Source organism: Rhinolophus ferrumequinum, chromosome 11 (assembly GCF_004115265.2).
Source record: "Rhinolophus ferrumequinum isolate MPI-CBG mRhiFer1 chromosome 11, mRhiFer1_v1.p, whole genome shotgun sequence".
In the NCBI taxonomy this organism is placed as follows: domain Eukaryota; kingdom Metazoa; phylum Chordata; class Mammalia; order Chiroptera; family Rhinolophidae; genus Rhinolophus; species Rhinolophus ferrumequinum.
The window spans coordinates 23664125-23686560 of NC_046294.1; the positions used below are offsets into that span (position 1 = coordinate 23664125).

The 22436-nt window shown below is 48.6% G+C and overlaps 1 protein-coding gene across 1 annotated transcript in view; it reads left to right on the plus strand.

Annotated features, from left to right (window-relative positions):
* The window catches only part of ABTB2 (ankyrin repeat and BTB domain containing 2), a 170769-nt gene that overhangs the window by 112249 nt on the left and 36084 nt on the right, over window positions 1–22436 (plus strand). The window contains exons 2-3 of the mRNA XM_033120624.1: window positions 13357–13503; window positions 20051–20264. Of these exons, the coding sequence (XP_032976515.1) occupies window positions 13357–13503; window positions 20051–20264 (361 nt within the window). The remainder of the gene's footprint in view (window positions 1–13356; window positions 13504–20050; window positions 20265–22436) is intronic.

Below are 22436 nucleotides of genomic sequence, written 5' to 3' on the forward strand. Positions count from 1 at the left end.
GCTTAGGGCTGGCTCTCAGGGGGTGGGACAACCAGCAGGGCTCTCTTCAGTGCTGACATTGAGGTTTGATGTGACTCGGAGGCCACTGCCCACTGTGCAGTCATATTAGAAAGGTCCCTTCTGACTCGCCCAGAATAACAGCAGGAGGTTCTGGAAACCTCTAGAATGGTACGTACTGCAGCCATTGAAAGTGAGGATGAGGAACAACATTAGGGGCCCTGGAAAGATGTCCGTGAAATATTTTTAAGTGAGAAAGGTCATGAAAGTATATGGAAGGGTTCCTTTTTTGAAAAGTAAAAGTAGAGGTGCACACTGAAAAGCCTCGGTGCATGTTCACAAGTCTGAAAGGATATAAGACGATAATGCCAATGGTGATTAGCTCAGGGCGGTAAAATTATGGTGAGTTGTATTTTCCTCCTATGTTTTTTTAAATTAAAATAAACTGTGAGTAGAGGTCCGCAGACATTCACCTGGCAGCAGCTGAATGGTCTGCCTGGTAAGATTCCCCCATGATGGGAGCGTCCAGCCCGGAGCTGTTGCCACCCCAAGCCCTGGAGGAATTGGCATTGTGGGCCAGAACCACTCTGCTCTCCGCAGAGCCTGCTGGGCATTTCCAAAGCTGGCCGGAATGGACAGTGCGTGTTGAACAGCCATTGCAACCTGCATGGAGATCTGGGGGCCCTGGGAGTGGGGAGACGGCTGGATTGTTGGACTCGTCAGATGATTTCACTGGCACAAAAGTTCCAATGCTTAAAACAAAAAAAAGTGTTTTTTTTAACTAATGATTTACAGAAACCACCTTATAGAAAAATCACTTCATCTTCAAGCCATAGAAAAGCCAACTGTTAGGGTCTCAATTGTGTCCCCTCCAAAATTCGTATGTTGAAATCCTAACCCCCAGTATCTCGGAATGTGACTGTTTTGGGAAACAGAACCTTTACAAGGGTGATGAAGGTAAAGCGAGGTTCTTAGGGTGAGGAGGCCCTAATCCAATGTGACTGGTGTCCTTATAAGAAGAGACAGTTAGGACACAGACACACACGGAAGGGAGACCGTGTGAGGATGCAGAGAGAACACAGTAATCTATACACCAAGGAGAGAGGCCTCAGAAGAGACCAGCCCTGGCAACATCCGCTTGTAGACTTCTAGACTCCAGAACTGTGAGACAATAAATTTCTGTTGTGTAAGCCACCGTGTCTGTAGTACCCAGTAGGGGGTTCTTTTTCTCCTGTAACAAGAAGTTCAGGGACTGGCAGTTCCTGCTGGTATTTAGCTGCCCCGTGAGACCGTCAGAGACGCAGGCTCCTTCTGCTTTCTGCTCTGCCATCCTTTGCATGTTGGCACTGGCCTTGCTCTTGTCCCTTCACGCAGACCCACCCCCCTCCACTGTAACGCATGATGGGAACGGGGCTCGGCTTTTACAACAGGTGGCCTGCCTCCTGGTTGCACAGTGGCTGCTGCTGCGCCTTCTTCAGAGAGTGCGTCACATTCGAGGCAGTAAGAAGAGCAAAGGCCCTGCCAGTGGGGAAGCCTGTCCCCTCAGATCAGGAAAAGCAACATTTTCCAGCGCCTCTGAAGTCTTAAATTTATATCTCATTGTCCAAAACTTCGTTGCACAGCTGTAAGGGCGCCTGGGAAGCTGTGCCACAGGGTTCATATCGCATTATCATTCCAGACAGAATGGGGCTGTTAGCCTGCAAGGAGAAGGAATGGCGTCTGGGTAGGTCATGGAGTGCGTCAGCACAGTTTCAAGCATCTAGTAACTGTTTTCATACATCTTAGCAGGGGGAAACCATAGTGTCTTCCTGAGAGTGACACAGTGAGGTGGGGACGTCCCCATCCCGGAAATGAGGGCATGAGCGTTCTGCAGGGACCAGGGACCTCCTTTCTGTCAGTGAGCTCCCTTCCCCCCTTCAGCTCCCTCCAGCGTTGTGTGATACCGCTCTGGGCCGTGAGATGACCAGAGACAACTGGCTTCTCATAAAGTCTATAAGCTCCCCTGTGGTTCTCGGAGTAAGTGGGGGCTTTCTAAAACCCCTATTACTTTTCCTCCCTTGCTGATGACAGCACATGGCAAAAGCCTTCTCTTCAGACTCCTCCCAAGCTTCTGGTACCTGCTGCAAACTCCTCCTCTAGCACTTCCCATGGTGCGTTTATTTTCCGCGCCTCTAGAGCAGGCTCGTGGCTCCTACCTCTGTACTCCTAGTCCAAGCTCAGTGTAATGAATGGGCACATGATGAACATTTGGTAAAGTGAGTGAGTGATGGAATAGCACAGTGCGAAAATTCCCCTAGCCTATTCAGACTTGTTCCGAATTCCAAGCCATCAGTCAGCCTTGGCACAGAGGGTCCCAGGACCTTAGAGGATATGTTCTCTGTAGGGTTTGTTAACTGCCTGCAAGTAACCCTCTCTGTATGGGGGAAGTGGGTATGTGTGTGTGTGTTCTATGTGAGTTATGAAGGGAGTGGCATTACCTCTGGGCTCTGGGCTCCCCAACACGCTTAGCATTGGGGTGTCTTTGTTCTGGCCCAGATTTCAAAGCATGTGTTGTGCAAATTCTCCGATTCTTTGTGAGTTCGCTTTTTAACCTGATGGATTGAAATCTGCTACCTGCTTAACGTTGATCCAGGAGCCTCACCAATTTTAAAGGTCGTCAAACATAGTTGTTTGGGCTTTAAAATGATCTCTTAATGAATTTTAGTTCCAAAAAATACAATCTGCGACCTCTTTTGTTGATGTTTAAGGAATGGATAGCGTTTTTGAAATGAGAGGCACCCGATGGCCTAGATGGGTTTGGAATCGTGAGAGCCAGGAGGACAGAGGAGGTGTCAGCAGCCAGCAGTGGCTCGCTAACTTAGACGCCACCCTCCCGTTCTTTTCTTGCACTGCTGCCTGATTTATCTGTCGAAATACGCACATGACCCTGTCACTCCGTTGCTTAAACCCCTTCAGTGGGTCCTCATGGCCCTCAGGGCAGCACCAACCCCTTAGACTCTTGTGACCCGTACCCTCCACCTTCGTCCCTCCCTGGGAGGCCTGTCATGCCCCGCCCTTCACTCAGAGCGTCCCCTCTCAGTTCCCCCAAGGGGCTCTGGATTAGTACAGCTGTTTGCAGCACTGACCTGGGACCAAATGACCAAATCCCGCCCACCACCTATATTTGTATGGCCCGCAAGCTAAGAATAAATTTTGCATTTTTAAATGGCTGAAAAAAAAATATTAAAAGAGGATTTTGTGACACATGAAGAGGATATGAAATTCAACTCCGTGTCCATAGTTTTAGATGGGCAACACAGCCGTGACCATTTGTTTACATATTGTCGACACACACTACGCTGAATAGTGGTGACAGAGGCCACGTGGCCCCCAAAGCCAAAATATTTATTCTCTGACCCTTTACAGAAAAAGTTTGCTGACCCCTGCATTAATAGTGGTGAGGAGGTGGCGGTGATGTCCATTTGCCAGCCCCCAAGCTGCCTCCAAACAAGCACTCAGTCTAAGTACAAATAACTGCTCTAGTAATTGCTCTACAAACACAACGTCGTGACGAGCCCCATAAGACTCTCCCTCTCAACCTGTCACTACCCTGGGACCTTCCTACACAGGCTGCGGATCCCTTCCTCCAGGAAGCCTTCTTTGATCACTATGCCTGGGTAGTCTGGCTTAGAGACCCTTCCTCTGAGCTCCTTGTGCTGACTGTTGTAGCAGTTTTCACGCAATGTTCAGTTGACTGATACACTGTCTGCCCTCCTTCATTAGACTGCAAGCAGCAAGAAAGTAGGGGCCCCGTTTTGTTCATTTTTATGTCCCTAGAGCATAGACTTCTGGCACATTATCAGGTCATCAATAAACAGTGTTGAATAAATGAGTGAGTGCATGAATGCAGAATAAAGAACCCATCTGTGGTGAGGAATGCATGATTCTTTCATCGCACAGACCACAGTGGCCTTTAGGAAAAGAAATGGATAGATTGGCTTTAGGTCCATCCCTTCTTTCTAATGGTGATTAAGTACTTTTATATGATATCTGATGGCCTTATCCCAAAGCCATTGGCCCAGAGAATCACTGAGGCCATTTATAAAAATATTCCCATTTACTACATGCTTACTATGTGTCAGGCATTTTGCTAAGTGCTTACTTTCTTCTTTTAATCCTCAGTCCTGTAAATTAGGAGGTATTTTTAGACCCATTACAGAGATGAGCATATTGAGGATCAGAAAGGTTAACTAGTCCAAGGTCACATAGTTAGTAAGAGGCAAAGCTGGGTTTTGAACCCTCATCGTTCTGACTCATACTGTTAAATCATCTGGAGAGTGTAATAGTCAAAGCCCTTTAGAATGGGAACCAAAGCTGACTGAAACAGGTCATATTTGTTAGAAGGACTCTAGCATTGTAAATTTCTGACTAATGCACTCATGTTCTATTAATAAATACTTTGGCCATTTTCCCTGAACCTTGTAATATTTGCATCTTTTTTCTTTTTCTTTTTTTTTTTTTTTAACCCCTGAGGAGTTTCTTGTCCTTATTATGGATGCTTGGGGTCATTTATCCCTCTCCCCTACTCTGGGCCGACAGTTTGCCCACCCCTCAGTTTTTCCTGCTGGCAGCACTGCTCCCTAGCAGGGGATGCAGCTCAGGAAACACTCCCAGCATGAACTTTGCTTCTTCTCTCACCCCTGGGCCCACCAGTATCCCCACTCCAGTGTTGGCAGCTGTGAGGCTCTTTTTCCACGTATGGTGATTCTGGCCCAGTGGTGTGAGAATTTTTCCCAGCTCTACCTGTTCTCGGATCCTAGTATGTTGCAGCCTGCACTGGCCACGGCAGGGGCTGGAGGTCCAGGCCACCATGTGACTGTCGTGATCATACAGACTCAGCACAGTGGGTACACGGCTGAGCCAAGTGTTGGCAAGATGCCCCAGGAAGTCCCACTGCTGATGCAGCCCCTAAGCCACCCTGAGTCACCCCCACCTGGCCAGATAAAGGGGTTGGCTCTCAGAGGGGCCAATGCTTGGAAGGAGGCATGAGGACAAAATCTCAAGTCCTGGTTTAGCAATATAGAACGGTTTCTGCGTGAGTTTCTTCCAAAAGAATTACCCTTTCCCCTTACCTTATTTTTTTAGTAGTATTTCTATAAAACAGCCAGATTTTCCTTATTTACTTTTTATTTGCGTCCATGAGCTCACAATGGTAGTAACAATGGTTTTGTTTTTATTGAGATACATTTTTCATTATTTTTTTCAGATTTTTTTGAAATATGATGGACATAGAGCACTGCAGAAGTTTAAGGTGTGCAGCATATTAACTTCACTTACACATATCATTATTTAATCAGTAGAAAAATGTATGAAGAATAATGGAGGAAAAAAATCATCTGAAAATGTTCCCTTGCAGAAATGAGTCTTTTATGTTAGATGACCTCCATCCTGGGCTCTTTATAAGTAAATAGATTATAGAATTTTTTTTTTCACCATTCACTTATTTCCTTATATAAAAGTTTAATTTCCGGTAACTAATTTTCTGCCGTAGTTGAAATTGTGGACATTCCTCTGCTGAGAAGAAACATTCTCTCACCCCTTTCTTCCTCTAAGTACATCTCTCCCCTTCCCCCATTTCCCTTATAATAATCATTTTTTTACTGTACCAATAAATCATTGTAAAAAGTTAGAAAGCATAATAGTTCAAAACATTTTTATAACCCTAATGTAAAGAGAACCACTCTTAGCCTGGTGGCTGTGTGCATTGGTTGGGGGAAAGTCCAGTATTTTCGGGTGACAACTTTACCCATCTCTCCATCCTCAATTTCCTCTTTTACGTGTGTGTGTGTTTAGAATGTGTTGCCTTTGTACCAAAGTGGCTCAAGTTTGCCCTTGGCTCATAGGAATTAGTGTGCTCACCCACCTGGGTCAAGGACAGCATCTGACAAAGAACTGTGGTCATGTGGTGGCTTTCTCTGTCTTTAAGAGGTGGCAGTTCCAAGATTCATGCTTCCTGGGTCACTCAAGTTCTCGATGTGTTACGTCAGTACTTTGGAGAGAGGCCACACAGCTTCTCTCAAAAAGTATTCTCAACACCATGGAGATCTTTCTCCACAGGAAAAAGCTCAGTCGTGTACAGGTGTGTTTGCTGCCCCACACTGCTCGATGCGGTGACTGTTTGCTGGTTTTTCCAGGGTTCACCTATACGAGTAGGTTTAGTTTCCTGAAATCGATCTGCTTAGTTCCTCTGGCTTTATTTTACTCTCTTGCCGAAAGGGGAAGTGGCAGTGAACAGACTGGATTTTATTAGGCTTTTGCTTCAAGAAAAAGTAAGCAGCAATTCAATATCTCTACTAGTCGTTTGTTCTTCTGCAGGCACCCACTGCTCATTCTCTGGGTCTATGACAACTGCTACGTACCTTAATGAAACAAATCACCAAAATGCTAGTGAGCCAGCATTCCTCGGGGAGATTCTGGGGTTGCCCCACTGCTTTGTTAGGCTGTTTTAGTTTTATGGTAGCCCTTACCCCCCCTCTAAATCCTCGCCCTGCTTGGAGCGCCTTGAGAATTGGGTGAGCCAGCCCTGAGGTCAGAGGTGCATCTGTCAGCTGGAAGGGAAAGACGAAGCCCCCAAGACCAGCTCCCCAAGCAGGCCCACCGCCAGCAGACGCAAGGCTGTCAAGGACTCAAAGGGAGATGCATTCCAGCCCAGTATTCACAGTGAGGTTTGCTTTTCACCATCTTTTTAAAGAGCATTGGGGATGCTGGCAATGAATGAGCATGTTGCCTGGATCTCGCCCTGGGTTCCCTGGTCCTGGGCTCCCTGGGCAGCCATAAATGTATTATTATTTTACCGTTTAATAGTGAGCTCTTGGCCCCTGGGCCTGACTTAACTAGAAGACCACCTTTAGCTCACGGTGTTCTGATAACTTAGCCAGAGTGAGGTGTTAACCAGTGCCTGATTATGTTTGCTTTTAATTTCCTGACCTTCAAGACGAAGGGGAAAGTGCCGTGCTATTCAGGCTGGTGTGTGGTGAAGGGAGTTCTGTCCCTGGGCTTGAGTGGGGAGAGCCCCAGGTGAGAGGCAGGGTGGCGTGGAGGTTATCACTGTGACGCCAGTGTCACTCAGGCTAGTCTGGACCCCACCTCTGCCCTCTTCTAGCTTTGTAACCTTAGCCAATGACCCTGCTCATCTAAACCTCAGGGCCCCTCGTTGGTAAGTGGGGCTAGTAATAGTCCTAGCTACCAGTGTCTCGTGTGAGCTGATAGCACTAAGGCCAGGCTTAGGGCTTCGTGTGGGCTCAAATGCAGGTGCCTCCCCTTCCTGCCATAGAGTACTGCGGCAGCCCGTCCCCATTCGTTATTATCGCATGATTAATACCTGCTTCCCAAACTTCTTACAGACCCCCCATTCTACTCTCATCATGTCTCCCACCATTTTCTCCTCACTTGAACTCGTGGGCCTCATAGGATAGTGGTCTTATCTTCAGGTGGGTTCTGTTCAAGAACTGGATGAGCTTTCAGTTATTCGCGATGAGTCATTTTCACATGGATGATTGACACCTCATCAGTCAGGCATATTTCATTTCCCTTCCAGGTTTTTCTTATTTCCTTCATCTTCCCCTTGACACAACAGCCACCCACCCCATCCCCCACCTCTCTGGGGTAGGAATCTCAGGACAAATACCATTCAGTGAAGTTGGCTTTTTTTAAGAATCAACTGTCAATTGAAAAATAATGTTGACTAGGTGTTTCGTCACCAAAAAGGATGCATTTGGGGAAAAGAAAGGATTGCAACCCAGCGTACGCAGATATGACAAGCCACATGCACACTCTGGCCTGCGTGCCAAGATGGAGGGGTATTTATAGAAGGGAAAAGGAAGTTAGTGGAAGGGGAAATTGGAACCATAGAGCTTTATTATAAATATAGACTTCTTCTGGTAGGGTTCTCGCAGTTATGTACTTAGAGTGCAAGACCTTGCATAAGCCCTCGCTCCTCCCAGAGACCCTGCGAGTGATTATGTTTGCTTAAATGTCCAGTTCATTTTTATCATGACTGTCCTTATACTCCATTTGCGTCTCTCTGAAAAAAATATTCATGCTTTAACTTTTCAGCACTTGGTTTCCGTATGACTAATACACAACAACTAGGCATTAAATGTACTATATATAAAATTCCAGATCAGAGAATGGAAGCACTTTTTTAAGAAAATAAGAAGGGTTGAATTGTATGAGCTATTTGGAAACCGTTCAGTGGGGCAATATAATTTTTATTTTCAGAAGCTTATGGATTGAACCCCACCCAAGCTTCTAGCTCCTAAGAAAACTGGCAGATGACACCCTGCCAAGTTTCCTCACAAGGGCAGTAAAAGAGGAATCCTCTGCATCCAGGTTTTCATTTTAAAGAAACAGGAGACAGGCGGCAGCCTTTGTCATCTTCACAAATGAGCTTCCCTGAGCCAGGTGACTGCTGAGTCTGGTGGGAAGTGCCGGTGACAGGGGCGGGAAAAGGTGCTCTCCACACAGGCTGCACAGGTATCTGGGCTCACTGCAGTCACAGGGCGCCCCCCCCCAAACATTACAACTCTGGGGAGTACGCTAGTAATGGTTTGTTGAGTTGAGCGGACAGTTATGTTACAGTCTTGATGGTCAGAAAAGCTGAAATATATGTGTGTGTGTGTGTGTGTGTGTATAAATCTACCCAGTTTTCACAAAAAAGGATCTTTTCTTTACACTTAAAATTGGGGGAATGTACCAGCTGTTGGGGAAACTAAAGTGTAGGAAATGGTAATAACAGGTTCTATTTGTTCCCACTATTGACAAAGCAGAAGTCAAATGGAATGAAAGGAGGGAAGACGGTTTTGAGGGGTACACTTTAGTGCTGGAGCACACAAAGGGGCCAGTCAGAAAGTAGGATCCCCACAGCGGAGAAGACTTGAGAAGCCATAGCATCAGCCCCCATGTTTTATACAGGAGAAAATGAAACCCTGCCCTTTGATAGGGCTTTGGGCTAAGCCCTGCTTCTGAAAAAACCTTTGCACTGAAAGTCGGGTGTGTCAAGCCAGTGTGAGTCCATCTGCTCCTGGCTTGGTGCTGGCTTGAAGGAGCCTGCACCTCTACAAGCTGAAACCCAGGTGGAATTCCTGGTTGGCAACCATCGCAGGAAGGCAGGGTTCCCAGTCTTCTGCCACTGGGTTTCCCATCTAACTCAATGGCGCCCTCTCTGGGCACTGGTGGAGAATCACCTGGGAAGGAAACTGCCTTTCCAAATCCAGAGCTGGAGCAGAGCCACGTGACCAGCGCTGAATGGGAAACCAGCTTGGAGAAACAGGATCAGGTGTGCGTAGGCTTCTTAACGCGGCTGATTTCCTGGGAGGTGCAGGGAATTTTCCCATTTACTGGCAGAATTCTTAGGTTGGTGCAAAAGTAATTGCGTTTTCTTTTATTTGCAATTTTTAACCTTTTAAACCGCAGTTACTTTTGCACCAACCTAATATTTTCATTCCTAAATTTCAGAGAAAGATAGAAGAATGCCATCTATTCTGATCTGTGGAAAGGAGTTTAAACTTCTTCGTGAGGGCAGTCCTTGGAGAGTACCAAGTCCCAGAGAAAGGTGACCAGAGTCAGGGATGGCATGGGTGGGGTTAGACTGGAGGCAGGAGACAAGTGAGGAGGCTGCTGCAGTAGCCAGTGATGGCGGCCTGAACTGGGGCACGGAAGTGACAGATTTTTACAACCATAAGTAGGTAAAAGCAGCAAGGCTTTCGTAGTTGACTGGATGTGCAGGAGGAGGGAGGGAGCTGATAAGAATGACTCACGGATCTGTTAGGCAACTGGGTGGATGTGGTGCTGAATTCAGAGAAAGGACAGTGGAGGAGGTGGCTGTGCTTTGGGCAATGAGATAATGAGTTCCCAGATTCCGGGATTGGGCAACCAGGCTGAGAAGAAGTGAGGGAAGATTACAGTTCTGTGTATACACTGAGAGATGTAGAGGCTTCACGTACACAGCACATTAGAGTGGAACATTGTTTCCACAGCAATGCTGATGTTCCAGAAGAGGAAGTCAAAGGCTAGCTCACCGCTTTGCACTCAGGAGTTCATTTCATAGCAGTGCTCTGAACGATGCATGTGGGTTTTCTCAAGGGAAACTTTCGGCGTGCTTTCTTTTCCATCACGACTAAAGTAAACAATTTTTCCTAAGGATTTTACTAAATGGAAAAAAAAGATGCCTTTTTGCTTGCTTGCTTTCTCTCTCTCTCTCTCTCTCTCTCTCTCTCTCTCTCTCTCTCTCTCTCTCTTCCTTCAGAAATCTCTTTTTCCAGAGTGACCTTGCCCTGGGCCCATATCGTAAAGTCGAGAAGATGTGTGGGGCAAAGAAGGCATCGAGGTGTAGGGAGAATTTAAAGCAAATATTTTCCATCTCCAGTGAGAACTTCTGAGGAACGGGCTTCCGTGGGAGAGAGAAGAATTTTGGTTGACATAAAAAATGCTTTTTTAAGGGGTGGATTTGGAAGACAAGCTGTGGAACTGCATTCTAGAAGGATCCGAGGGAATAAAAGATACGGCCTTCCATCTGTAGTTTCATGGGAGGTCTCGAGGGGTCCTTGGCAGGAGGTGCCTGGGGACCTATTAAAAGGAAGTCATATTTCTGGGTCTTACTTTGAATGTCCTCCTATCAAACCACAGGCCCAAACAGAACCCTTCTTCTAGTACTGTTTAACTGAAGGACGAGGTGGCCAAAGGTAGAACGTCATTCCATTTCAGCAGCTGGAGAATCGAGATTCTAGAGATAGAGCCAAGAGATTCTAGACCCCGTTCAATGTCTGACCCGCAATAACCTTGGGCAAGTTACTGAACTTTTGGGAGGCCTTGGAGTTCTCATCTGTAAGATGGGTGTGAATAGGTACGTGTGACGTCCCAGGGGATTATATACGGTCATGGAGGGAAGCTGTGATCCCAGTGCCTGGCACACAGTCAGCCCTCAGCAACAGCATGATTGATGATGTGGCCATTTTTCATGATGACTAGCCTGCCTCCCTCACTGGAGCAATAAATTACTCTCTATACAAAGTCTCTTAAACGCAAAAGGTACTGTGCAAAAGCGGTGATGCTATCAACTACTATTATTCCTAATAGGTTCATAATTACTTTTGCCACAGTATTTAGTGAAAGTCCCTTTGGGTGGGTGATGACTGGGAAAATGGGAATGATTATTGATGGAGCTGCCAGCTCCTGTTACTAGATCCATCGACATAATATTTCTCTCTGGGAATCCTTTTGACAAATCAGCTGAATTTCCTATTCCCTTGCCCTAAGCACTGTAAATTTGATCCACATGTCCCCAGTGTAGTTTCTGTAGATGAATAACGGAGAAAAGAGGAGGAGCCAGGCGTGCCCTGGGACCCGTAGCTGCGTAGAAACTCTTCCGAATGTTTGGTTTTAGTGGGTTTTAGTTTGGTGTGTGTGTGTGTGTGGGGGGGGGGTGTTCTGTCTTGTTTTACTTGTTTTGATGCTCAGAGCCAACTTTTCTTAATGGGTCCTCAGCTATCAGGGGAGCTTCTGCTTTGGGGAGTAGGGCTGGGGGACCCAGTCATGCCCTCCTCTTTCCCACAGTGGAAACAGCTTTCAGGAAGTACTTTGAGGTGGTGCTTTGCCAAGTCAGCACTGGATGTGGTGGGAGGGGCCACTGCCCTCAAGAAGGGGCAAAGGGAGATCGGGGTGCATGGGGCAGGCTAGGAGGGCAGGGCTGAGCCTCGGCTGAACCTCCAGAGTGGTCAGGATCTGGGCAGGTGGTGGACTGTCATGTGTGTTTGCCCCAAGAAAGAGAAACACACGGGGCTCAGCGCGGAGGCTTCTGTGGGTGAAACAGGCAGTATTGTCACAAGCCACCAATTCGGGACAGCCATAGGTGAGCTTGGTGGTGTGTTCACTGGATCTGGGTTTTCAGAGGGTTACGTGTGTGTGGTCCAGAGTCAGTCAGACCCAGGTTCGAATGCTAGCTCTGCCACGTAGTTAACAAGTTATTCAAACTCTCTGAACATTAGTTTCCTGGTATCTAAAATGGAGATAGCCGTGCCTACCTTGTTGAAAGAAAACCGAGGTAGTATAAACAAAGCCAAATTCCCAGCACATAGTAAAAATAATAGCCACAGCTCCTGACAGCACTTTTTCTGAGCCACCCAGTGAACCAGGCGTGGACATCCAACAGCTCCGTTTATCCGCCTGGTTACATGACGAGCTAGGTACTTCCCTTATCTCGTTAACACACGAATCAGCGGCACAGAGAAGTGAAGGAACAGCCCAGGGTCGCACCACTGGTTAAGTGACACAGCCAGAATCGTGAGCTCAAATGTTCCAGCTCCAAGGTCCCGTGTTAATCTCTCTGCTGTAGCACCCCCTGTGGCTGTGGTCAGTCTTGTTACATTTCTTCCTTTAGGACAAGGAATTCTAACCCGGATCTGGCCACATCCCAGGGGCTCTCCAGTTATCTGAAGGAATTTTAAGAGATTTTCCAAAAACTGACCAATTACATTGCTGTGGGTATTTTCCTTTAAAAAAAAAAAAAGTTCCGGGTGGGTGGACAAAGAAGCATTGATCAAAGAAACAGCAGTTACCAAAAGTTGGGAATCTCTGTGACCACATGCTCTTATGAACCAACATGTAATTTTAAGCCAGTCTGATTTTGCTTTTCTGGTGCTTTCTAAGAAGCCACACAGCGAGGTAGAGAAATTTACAGGCTGTCTCCCTCCGGGATTGATGCTGACAGCTCTGTCCCTCTGTTGCTGAAGTGCTAATGAAAAACACTAATTGGACTTGGCCAGTGGCTGGGACGTGTCCCCTTCCCCTTTCTGTGCTCTCTCCCAGTCCCTCGTGTGGCTTGATGAGGGAAAGAGGGCAGCATAATAAGTGGGAGAACTGGAGGCAGAGCTGCCCTTTCAGTGGTCAGTCAGGTGGATGTTTACACTGATACAGCTGTCCCCATAGCTCCGTGAAGACAGAGCCGGGTCTCTTTGTCACCCTAGCACCCTGAATGTAGCACAGTGCTTGGCCTGCATGAGACACTCTGTAAATATTCAGTGAAGGAAGCAGTGAAAGACTGAATGAATTGTTGCGTGGCCCACGAGCCTCGCTCAGTAGGCCAGGTCTGTGTGCAGCTCCAAGGAAGGAGGGTCTCCACTTGGCTTAATACCTCATCTACAAGTAGGCCACTCCCCATTCTGGCTCCCGCAGCACCGTCCACAGTAGGGGGTCGGCCATCCGCCAGTGGAATCTTGACATTTGCCCACTGACCCTGCTCTACCAGGAGGAAGGGGCAGGGCTGTGGCCTGCGGAGCTTTGCGTCCTTCCTGAGGTGACGTGTCTGCCTTGTTTCCCTCACAGGTGTCCTCTCCCTCCCAGCATACTTCAGTCCCTACAACGGAGGGTCCCTGGGCCATGACGAGCGAGCAGACGCCTATGCTCAGTTGGAGCTGCGGACCCTGGAGCAATCCCTCCTGGCCACCTGCGTGGGGAGCATCTCAGAGCTGAGTAAGTATGGCATCCACGTCTCGCGGTCTGTAAAGGAGAAGGTGGGGAAGGTGTCGTCTTCTGGAGTCTAGCCACCTCCTCCTTCATGCTTCTTGCCTTCCCTGAAAGCTCGATGTTTCTAGGTCAGAGGTTGCAAACTGACGTCTCACAAGCATGTATGGTCTGGCCAGTCTGTGGACTTAATCACACACAAATCTGGATTTCTGGTTTCCCTTAAAACAGTCAGATGGTCTGGAGACACTGCACTCAGCTCCTGCATGGCAGCAATCAACGGGACCTAAGTAGCAGCTAAGCTGACAGCATGTGGTCCCCTATATTGTCACGTGCCTCATTATCTTATAGCTGGCCTGTTTCACTCATTTATTTTACCTGTCTGGCCCAAAAAGCTGTGACTTTATAGCCAGCATTCTTTTTTAAAAGAAAGCACCTCTGAAACCTCCATATACAACATGGAAAGTAAAAACAGAGCTGTGCTGCTGAAGGAGGGCAGAGCGGGCGGCCTGGCCCTGCAGTAGCCCTGGGCATCTCCCAGGACCTCCGGGCTCCGTGGAACACAGCTGGAAACCCCTTGGTCTAGGTCATTACCATTTGACAGCTGCTTCAAAAGAGGCTGTTAGGAGACAGGAAGTCCCATGCATCTCCTGATGACTCCCTCTTGTTAACCCCCAACTACTCGAAAAATCAAACTGCACACTCTTCCTCCTTAGTTCTCCCTCACTGTGTCACGAGACCACCCAGTGGAGGGTGGTGACACATGCCAAGCAAGGGTTGTAGCACATAGTCTGGAAACAGATGAAATTTCACTCTGCTCCAGCCTTTTCCTTTTGTGATTTCTTTGAGTTTTCTGGCCCCTGAACAGCGAATGACAAACCTTTCTGTCTGCAAGACGCAGCTTCCTCCCATGCCTGCTCCATTCTTCCTCCGCTTCCCAGGATAGAAAACAAAGGTGCCTGGTTCAAGGTCACAGAGCAGATCAGTAACAGGGCTGGGAGAGAAAGCAGGACATCCGGCTCTCTGTGTCCTGAGGGCACTACAGCATGGCCACCTGGGTCCCATGCCCCTTGAAGGATACTGCAGGAAGTGGGCTCGGTGTGTGGCTTCATCTCCACCTGTGACAAATGTCTTTGGACAGTGGGCTGTCCTTGGGGCCAGGCGCAGCCCGAGTTTGGTGAACTCTGCTGTCCTGAGAACAGTGAGGGCCGTACTCAGACCTCAGACCCCTAGAGAGCACCTTGGTTTTATGTTGCATTTTCAACATTAAGTGCTTAAGGCCCCTTATTCACGGGATCTCAGTTATTCCTCAGAATAACTCCGCAGGGTTCGTCCTGATGAGGAAACTGAGGCTTAGAGAAGAAAAGTGATTTCCCCCAAGTCACGCAGCTGGTAAGAATCCTTGGGGTCTTGCCACCCGATGTGCCGGGCATTAGCCGTGCTCCTTACCACTTGGGGCTGCGGGTTTCCTAGGTGTGGCTAGCCTAGCCGCCTAGCCGCCTGCATGCAGGGTAGCTGAGGTCAAGGCTGGGCTCTGCTCCTTTGCTTTTTCTCAGGTGGCTTCTGTGTCCATTACAATCCACAGCCAGGCAAAGGGGAGCATTCAGACGCTTCCCTCCGGGGAAGGGCTTGTCATCATTCTGTCCTTTCCATTCAGCCCAGAGACCAAGTCCTATTGGGTCTACTTTCTAAAACTATCCCAAATTTTAGTTTGCCCTGTTAGCCACCTCCACTGCTACCAACTTAGCCCAAACCAGGGCCATTTAAACACAGATTGGATTGTGTCTCTCATCTACTCAGTATCCCTCCCGCTGCTCCCCCATGGCTCCCCAGCCCCCCAGTGAAATCCAATAGCCTCCCCATAGCCCAGCTGGCGTTATCGCCTACTACTCTCCTCTTATTCACTGGGCTCCAGCCACCCCTGCCTCCTGGCCAAGTACTTCCTACCCCAGGGCCTTTGCACTAGCTCTTCCCTGGGCCTGCAGCCTTTTCCCCCAAATGCTCAAGTAGCTTGGGCTTTCACTTTCTTCAAGTCTCGGCTCAAATAACAGCTTATTAGACAGGTCTTCCCTGAGCACGCTGCAGACCGTGTTTCCCTGAAAGTAAGACCTAGCCGGCCCATCAGCTCTAATGTGTGTTTTGGAGCAAAAATTAATATAAGACCCGGTATTATATTATGTTATGTTATACAATATAATATAATATAATACGATATTATAGATGCAGTCTTACATTATAGCAAAATAAGACCGGGTCTTATATTAATTTTTGCTCCAAAAGACACATTAGAGCTGATGGTCCAGCTAGGTCTTATTTTCGGGGAAACGGTAGGGGAGCACCCCACTCTCCTTCCTCTGTCTCTTCTCTTATGGCTTTGGTTTTTTTCCAAAGCACTGATCACCACTTGACATTTATCGTATATTTACATGTAAATAGTCTGTCATCTCTTTCAATTGAGGAGAATGTCAGCTTCACGAGAATAGAGTTTCTCTGTTGTCCCCTGCTGTACTGTATCCCTAGTGATTAGAACAGTCCCTGATGTCGTGCACGCACGCGCGCGCCTGTGTGTGTGTGTGTGTGTGTGTGTGTGTGTGTGTGAATGAGAAGGAACGAGTCCTCTATTGTGCTCCTAAATGTTTGCCTCCCAAATCCCTAGGACCGGTCCACATCCTGGCCCAGCCACTCCTTGGGACAACAGGAAGAAGCAGCACCATAGCATCTTTTCTCAGCCAGCCATACAGGCTGTGTCATGCGCCAAGTTGCCCGAGCTCCCTTGCTCTGAAACCAGGGTTTTCGCTTGCCCACTGCGACTGAGGGAGGAGACTAGGTGGAGGCAGATATGGTAATTTTTTGCTCCGAGACTAAAGAACTTAATGAGGCTAGTGATACTTGGCACTGAGCAACGTGTACCTAAGACTTTACCCCAGGTTTACCGTTTATTAACTCCCAGCACCTTGCCAAGACCAGCCTGCCAGGTAGGTCAAGAAGTTTCTTTCTGGTATCAGGTCAGCTGCATAGGGAGCTTGGACACTTGTATTTTTCTCTGTCCCTCTCTACCCACGAAACTATACACGGGAGGGAATAAGAAATAAACAAAATAAAGCACTTCTTTGTAAAGGCAGCCAGATGGTGTAGGCCTCATGTTGAAGACAGTGCGAAATTCCAGACTCTCACTGCTGTTTTGTTTTTTTTTTTTTTACTTGATGGCTCATAATGAGGGTTGGACAGACCAGAGTGAAACCTGTAGCACCTCTGATCAAGGCTTTCATGATTAACAAGCAGCGAGGGCTTGTTTTTCATGCCTCGTGGGTGTTTCTGGGCTCCAGACAGAGGTTTCGTCAAGCTTAGGATCAATTGATTCTCAAGTACAAGAACGTTCCAGAAGCAGCTTTGCGTGTCTACCTGTGCTAAACCAGGAATACAGTTTGGCCTGGGCCACAGCTTCTCAAACTAGGTGTGGCGATAGCCAGGGATTTTATCCACCCTGCTCCCACACTGTGGCAGACTGAAACTTTAATAAAACACAATAAAAACGAATGCCTAGAAAAGTGAAATAAAAGACGTAAATACAAGCCGTTTAAAATGATTGGATTAGATAAACATAAAACCACTCTGTCAAATTGCTGTGGGAGTTTTCTAATTTCTGAAGTTAACTTGTTGTGAACCAGTGACAAGCAGCTTACAGACCTGCCCCAGTTTGCAGACCAAACTTAAAGCAGCAATGAATGGTGCAATAGCCGAGAGCATGTGGTTGGGACACAGGACCCCAGTTCAAGTCCCAGCTGGTTTCCTTACTAGTTGTGCAACTGGGACAAATCATTTAAGTTCTGTGAGACTGTTTCCTTGTCTGTAAAATGGAAATACCTCCCTTAAGGCTACCCCTATAAAGATTGAATGAGATTTCTGTCTATTTTTTCATGTCTAGCCTGAAGCCGAGGGCATCGAAAGTGGCCAGGAGGAAAATCACTGAGAATAGCTAAAGCAATCAACTTTCTGTTTGGCCATAAACGAGGGTTGCAGACCACTGCAAGTTTTTAGATGCCTGATCAGGGTTGTCTGCAGGCTTCTGACTTTTTGGTCTTTGAGAGAGATTGATACAGCACACAACTGGGCTTGAAGCAAAGAGCCTGGAGACCCCATCTCCAGCTGCCATTCTGCTGCCTGCATGGTTTTCCTGAATCTTCCGAAGGCATCTCTGTTCCCAGTACCTCTTCAAGGAGCCCTTGGGAGGCACTCCCTTTTCTTTCTTGATTTTCTTGCCTGCATTCTGGCTACCAAAGGGTTCTACACCAATAATAATAAAACAGTCATAAACATAATCAATGATAATGACTTGTACCTTGTCTGTTTTTGAAATGATATTTCAGCAACGTTTCTCATGCTGTTGCAGGCTCTTTGACTTCTCCTCCTTGCGGTCCTGCCAAAAGTTATGACATTTAGACCTGGAGAAATGGGCGCCAGGTTTCAACTTATTGGAGCCAACTTAGCTGTACAATTAGCTGTGCGGAGGCAGGCTGGCCTAGGGGGTGTTGATGCCAGTTTCTACCACCCAGGAACCCAAGGGCAGGGCTGGGAGCCGGCATTTCAGGGCCTGGACTCCTCTCCTGGGAAATGTGGGGCAGTGCGTGACTGCAGGCTGAGGCCCAGAAGGAAGAGTACCATGGGAGGTGGCCTGGAGGAGAGAGGAATGACTAGGACAGTAATCATAGTTAACATTTACCCACTACTTACCCTGTGCCAAGCAGGCTGTTGAGTGCTTTCACATTTATTATTTATTTGAATCCTCACAATTTTTAGGTTAGATACGATTGTTTCCATTTTACAGATGAGGACGCGGAGGCTGTGATAAGTAACATATGTAAGGCGCATGGGTTAGAAGTAGCAGAGCCCTGATTTGAAGCCAGGCATGTCTGATCCTGGAATCTATGCTCTCGTCCACTTACCTAGTGATTCTCAGACCTGACTGCACATTAGAATCATCACGGGAACTTTTGCAAAGTACAGATGGCCCGGGTCCTGCCCAGACCCATTCAATCAGCCTTGGAGCTAGGAGGCAGTTGTCAGTAACTCCCTGCCCTGAACTCTCCTGGCGCGGGGGTTTGCCAGGAGGCAGCCGGGCAACCGAGCGACCAATGCACGGATGCGCAGAGTCGGGTGTGGAGAGAGGAGCGAGGCGACGGGGATGGGTGGCGTGGAGGGCCCCTTCCCAGTGGAGAGCTCCAATTCCAGGGGTGTCATCCTCCTTGCTTGGAAGCCAGACTCCATCGCTCTGGCTGTCATGGGAGAACTGGGCAGCTAATGCACTCAAAATACACCAGGCGTTGTATTTTAAAATGAAATGAAGGCTATTTCTTCGCCCTCTAAGTGTTTGCTGAGCACCTATTATGCAGTAGATCCCGTGCAGGGTGCCAGGGGCACAATGGCATGGAGTACCGGACTCACAGAAACTGCAGAGTAACGGTTAATTGAAAAATGGATGAATTGGTTTTGCCGTACATTGAGTGACACTTTACTTGCCCAATTAAAACCTGCATATTTCTTCTCCCCGCTTAGGGTCAGCCATGTCCAGATGGGGGGAAGCTGACCCACAGGGGAGGACTCCCTGAGGAGAATGGAAAGGCGCCACTTTTCCCAGAACTGAGGGGCCTGCAGGGACCTGGGGCTGTTTCACCCATCCTTTCTCAGCATTGTGGCCTCACACAATGATGGGACATTTCCTGCCCGAGCTGGTGGAATATTGAAAAGACTTGGGCAGAAACAGCACCGGATCCGAGGCCCTGAGGACCCCGCAGACTTCAGTAGGGCTGGCCGCAGCCCAGGTCACAGGCCTGGATTCAAATGTAGAGTCTACCATTAGCTGGGCACATGATTGGCTAGTTCACTCAACCTCTGTGCACCGAGGCCATCCTGTGACCAGGGAAACGTGGGGGGTCAGTAAGTATTTGTTTATCAGATAAGCCTCAAGTTCTTCATCTGTAAAATGGGGATAATCCTTGGCCCCCAGCATTTTAAGGATCAAGTTAAATCCTATTTCTAGGGAAGTGAACGCTGAGCACGTAACGAGCACTCAGTAGATGGTAGTGATGGTTTTGCTTGAGGTGTGGGGGACTGAGGCAGCTTCTCTGCTGACTTACTGAGCCTTTGCACCAGGCAGTACAGGGGTGTCACCACCCAGCCTGGCACTGGTTGTTAGAGGCTGGGAAAAGAGACCCAGAGAGATTCCCTCTGTCAAAGAGCTGGGGAGAGGCCCGTGGGGTGGTGGAGAGAGTGGGGATGTCGAAAAAGAAACCACATTAGCATAAGTTCTGGAGGAGAGAGGCATGCCAAGTGTTTCATTCAGCTAGTAAGGCAAGACTGGAAGTGAAAGGGAAACTAAATTGCTGTTGTGTATCTAGGTGTCGAGGAGTTTCCACCTCCGCCTATTGGCTCCAGGATAAACAGTAATTACAAAGGCAAGGGGAGCTGTTTCTCTTTAACTGCAAGTATCCTTGGAAGAATGTGGTCTATGAACTCAGACTTGTTTTCTTTTTTCCTCTCCCTCTGCCCTCTCCTCCAGGTGACCTGGTTTCCCGGGCCATGCACCACATGCAGGGGCGCCACCCGCTGTGTCCTGGCTCCAGCCCTGCCCGGCAGGCCCGCCAGCCGCCCCAGCCCATCACCTGGTCCCCAGACGCCCTCCACACGCTCTACTACTTTCTGCGGTGTCCACAAATGGAGTCCATGGAGAACCCCAACCTGGATCCCCCAAGAATGGCCCTGAACAATGAGCGGTAGGGATCTTCCATGGGCTGCCCACTTGGTGTGTGTTGACTGACTGACTGATGGACAGAGTGAGAAAAGTACCCTGGCACAGTCCTTCCTGCCTACAAGGAGGTGACTGGGAATGCAGATGGAAGAAGGCCTGGCCCAGGAATGCAGTGGGATTGTTTTACCCTGGGCCGGTGTAGCGGGGCTCCCTGAGGCTCAGAAAGTGGGCTTTGGTCTCTCTCTCGGATTTGCCGGCCCCAGTGCTCACTTCCTGGGCTCTCTAAAATTTAGTTGCTCTTTTCTAAAGTGAGGTATGCACACCTACCTACAAAGGTGGTAGTGAGAATCGAGGGGGCTGGGGTTCTAGGAAAGACATTGGGTGGTAACTGGCCCTCCATCAGTGGTAACTGTCGCCTCTTTTGATGACGGAGATGCCACCGTGAGGGATCTCAGGCAGGTTTTGCCCCATCCCCTCCTCCATTTTACACACCAGGATGCCAGGGTTCTGGCAGGTTATTTGATCTCTAGTAGGTTAGTGGTTGAGTAGCCCCAGGGTCCAGCCTGCTGGCTCCCAGTCTAGTGCTTTCTGTACAGGGTCCTAGTCCTTTCCCAGCCTGGGGCAGGGTCGCTCCGAACAGATGTACAGGGTGTGCACTGCACAAGGAACCCCAGCAAAGGGCATGAGTGGAGGGTACATGGTGCCATGTAAGCCTGAGGACAGGGTGCCTTTTCTAATTGGTCTACTCAGACGGCCGCCTTTGGTTTGTTTTTTTTTTTCTGCTGGAGAGGATGAATTTTTTATAATTTGTGTAAAACAGCATATAAGCTGGCATAAGTCTCACCTGGAGGCCACCACTTGGCCCCCTAAGACAGGGTCTGTCGATGGGCTCAAGAGTTGTGTGCGTGAAGGTTCGGGGAGTGGGAAAGACTTGCCCTTGGTTGAGGAAGCCCCGCCTGCGTGCATTGTACCCCGCCGCAGGGCGCAGGAGAGGAAGAAAGCCCAATGGGCTCTGTGCCGATCGAGGGGGGAGACGATCTGGGACCTGATACAGAAGTGCTGACGCCTTCCGCGTCCCCCTGCCTCAGCTGCCCATTGTCTTCGGGTGACATTGAGTCTCATCAACGGTGTGGTCCTCATACCCTCTCCGCAGCCATGCCCACTTCTCTAGTGTCTCCATGGTTACAGAAAACAAAGATATAAAAGTAGATTTCTGCACCCCAGTTCATTATAAACAGCCATTGGGGAAACATTGGAAATCCTATGGACATATGGCAAACCAGACTGGGAGCTGGGAATGAGCTCGCCTGGGCACAAACAGCAGTGCGGGCATTTATGAACCTTACGATCTTTGTGCAAGGTTCCAACCTCCTGAGCCTCAGTTTCCTCAGCTATAAACATGGGATGGTAACGAAGTAGTAGTAAGGATTAAAGAGGGATAGTCAACATTTGCTGGGCATTTACTATGTCCAAGCACTGTGCTGAGCCCTTTTCACGTGTTAATACATTTAATGCACACATTCCCAGGAAATGGGTGCTCTTCACAGCCCCATTTTACAGATGAGTAAGTGGAGGCAGATTCCGTAACTTGCCAAGGCCACATAGGCCTGGCTTATAACCACTACACATACTATGTCATTATGAGAGGCATAAAGCAATAGTGGCCTGGTTCACACATGTAGACTTCCAGTAAGTGCATCCACCACTGTTATTATTATTGGTGTCATTATTGTCTTACTTCTCTGGGAGATAGACAGTATTCACAGGGCTGAGGAGGGTCACTCTGGGCCTGATACAGAGCAAGAAGGCTGTAGGTGGAGGCCCCGGGTTTCCTGAAGGAAGGGAGGTGGAACCGGAGCAGGGGCCCTAAGCCCCAGCTGTTTCTGCTTTGTGGAGAAATTGTTGTGGTTGCTGGAGTCAGCCGGGAGGAAGAAAGGACAAGGAAAACATCTGGGATGGGGCCCAAGGCGGTGGCTGTCTTGTTGTTTGGTGAGGTCCCCGAGGGTGCTAGACTGGGCCTGGTCACGTAAGCAAAGGTCGCTGGGAGAAGAGGCCAAGGAGACTTCCTTGGACCTGCTGCCTGGGACTGCGTGGCCATCTGGCTGTGACCATGGCTGTGGCCATGGGGCAGGTCAGGGAGGTGCTTCTCTGCAGGCTCTGTGCTCAGCACCCTGATGTCTTGTGGCTGCCCTCTGGC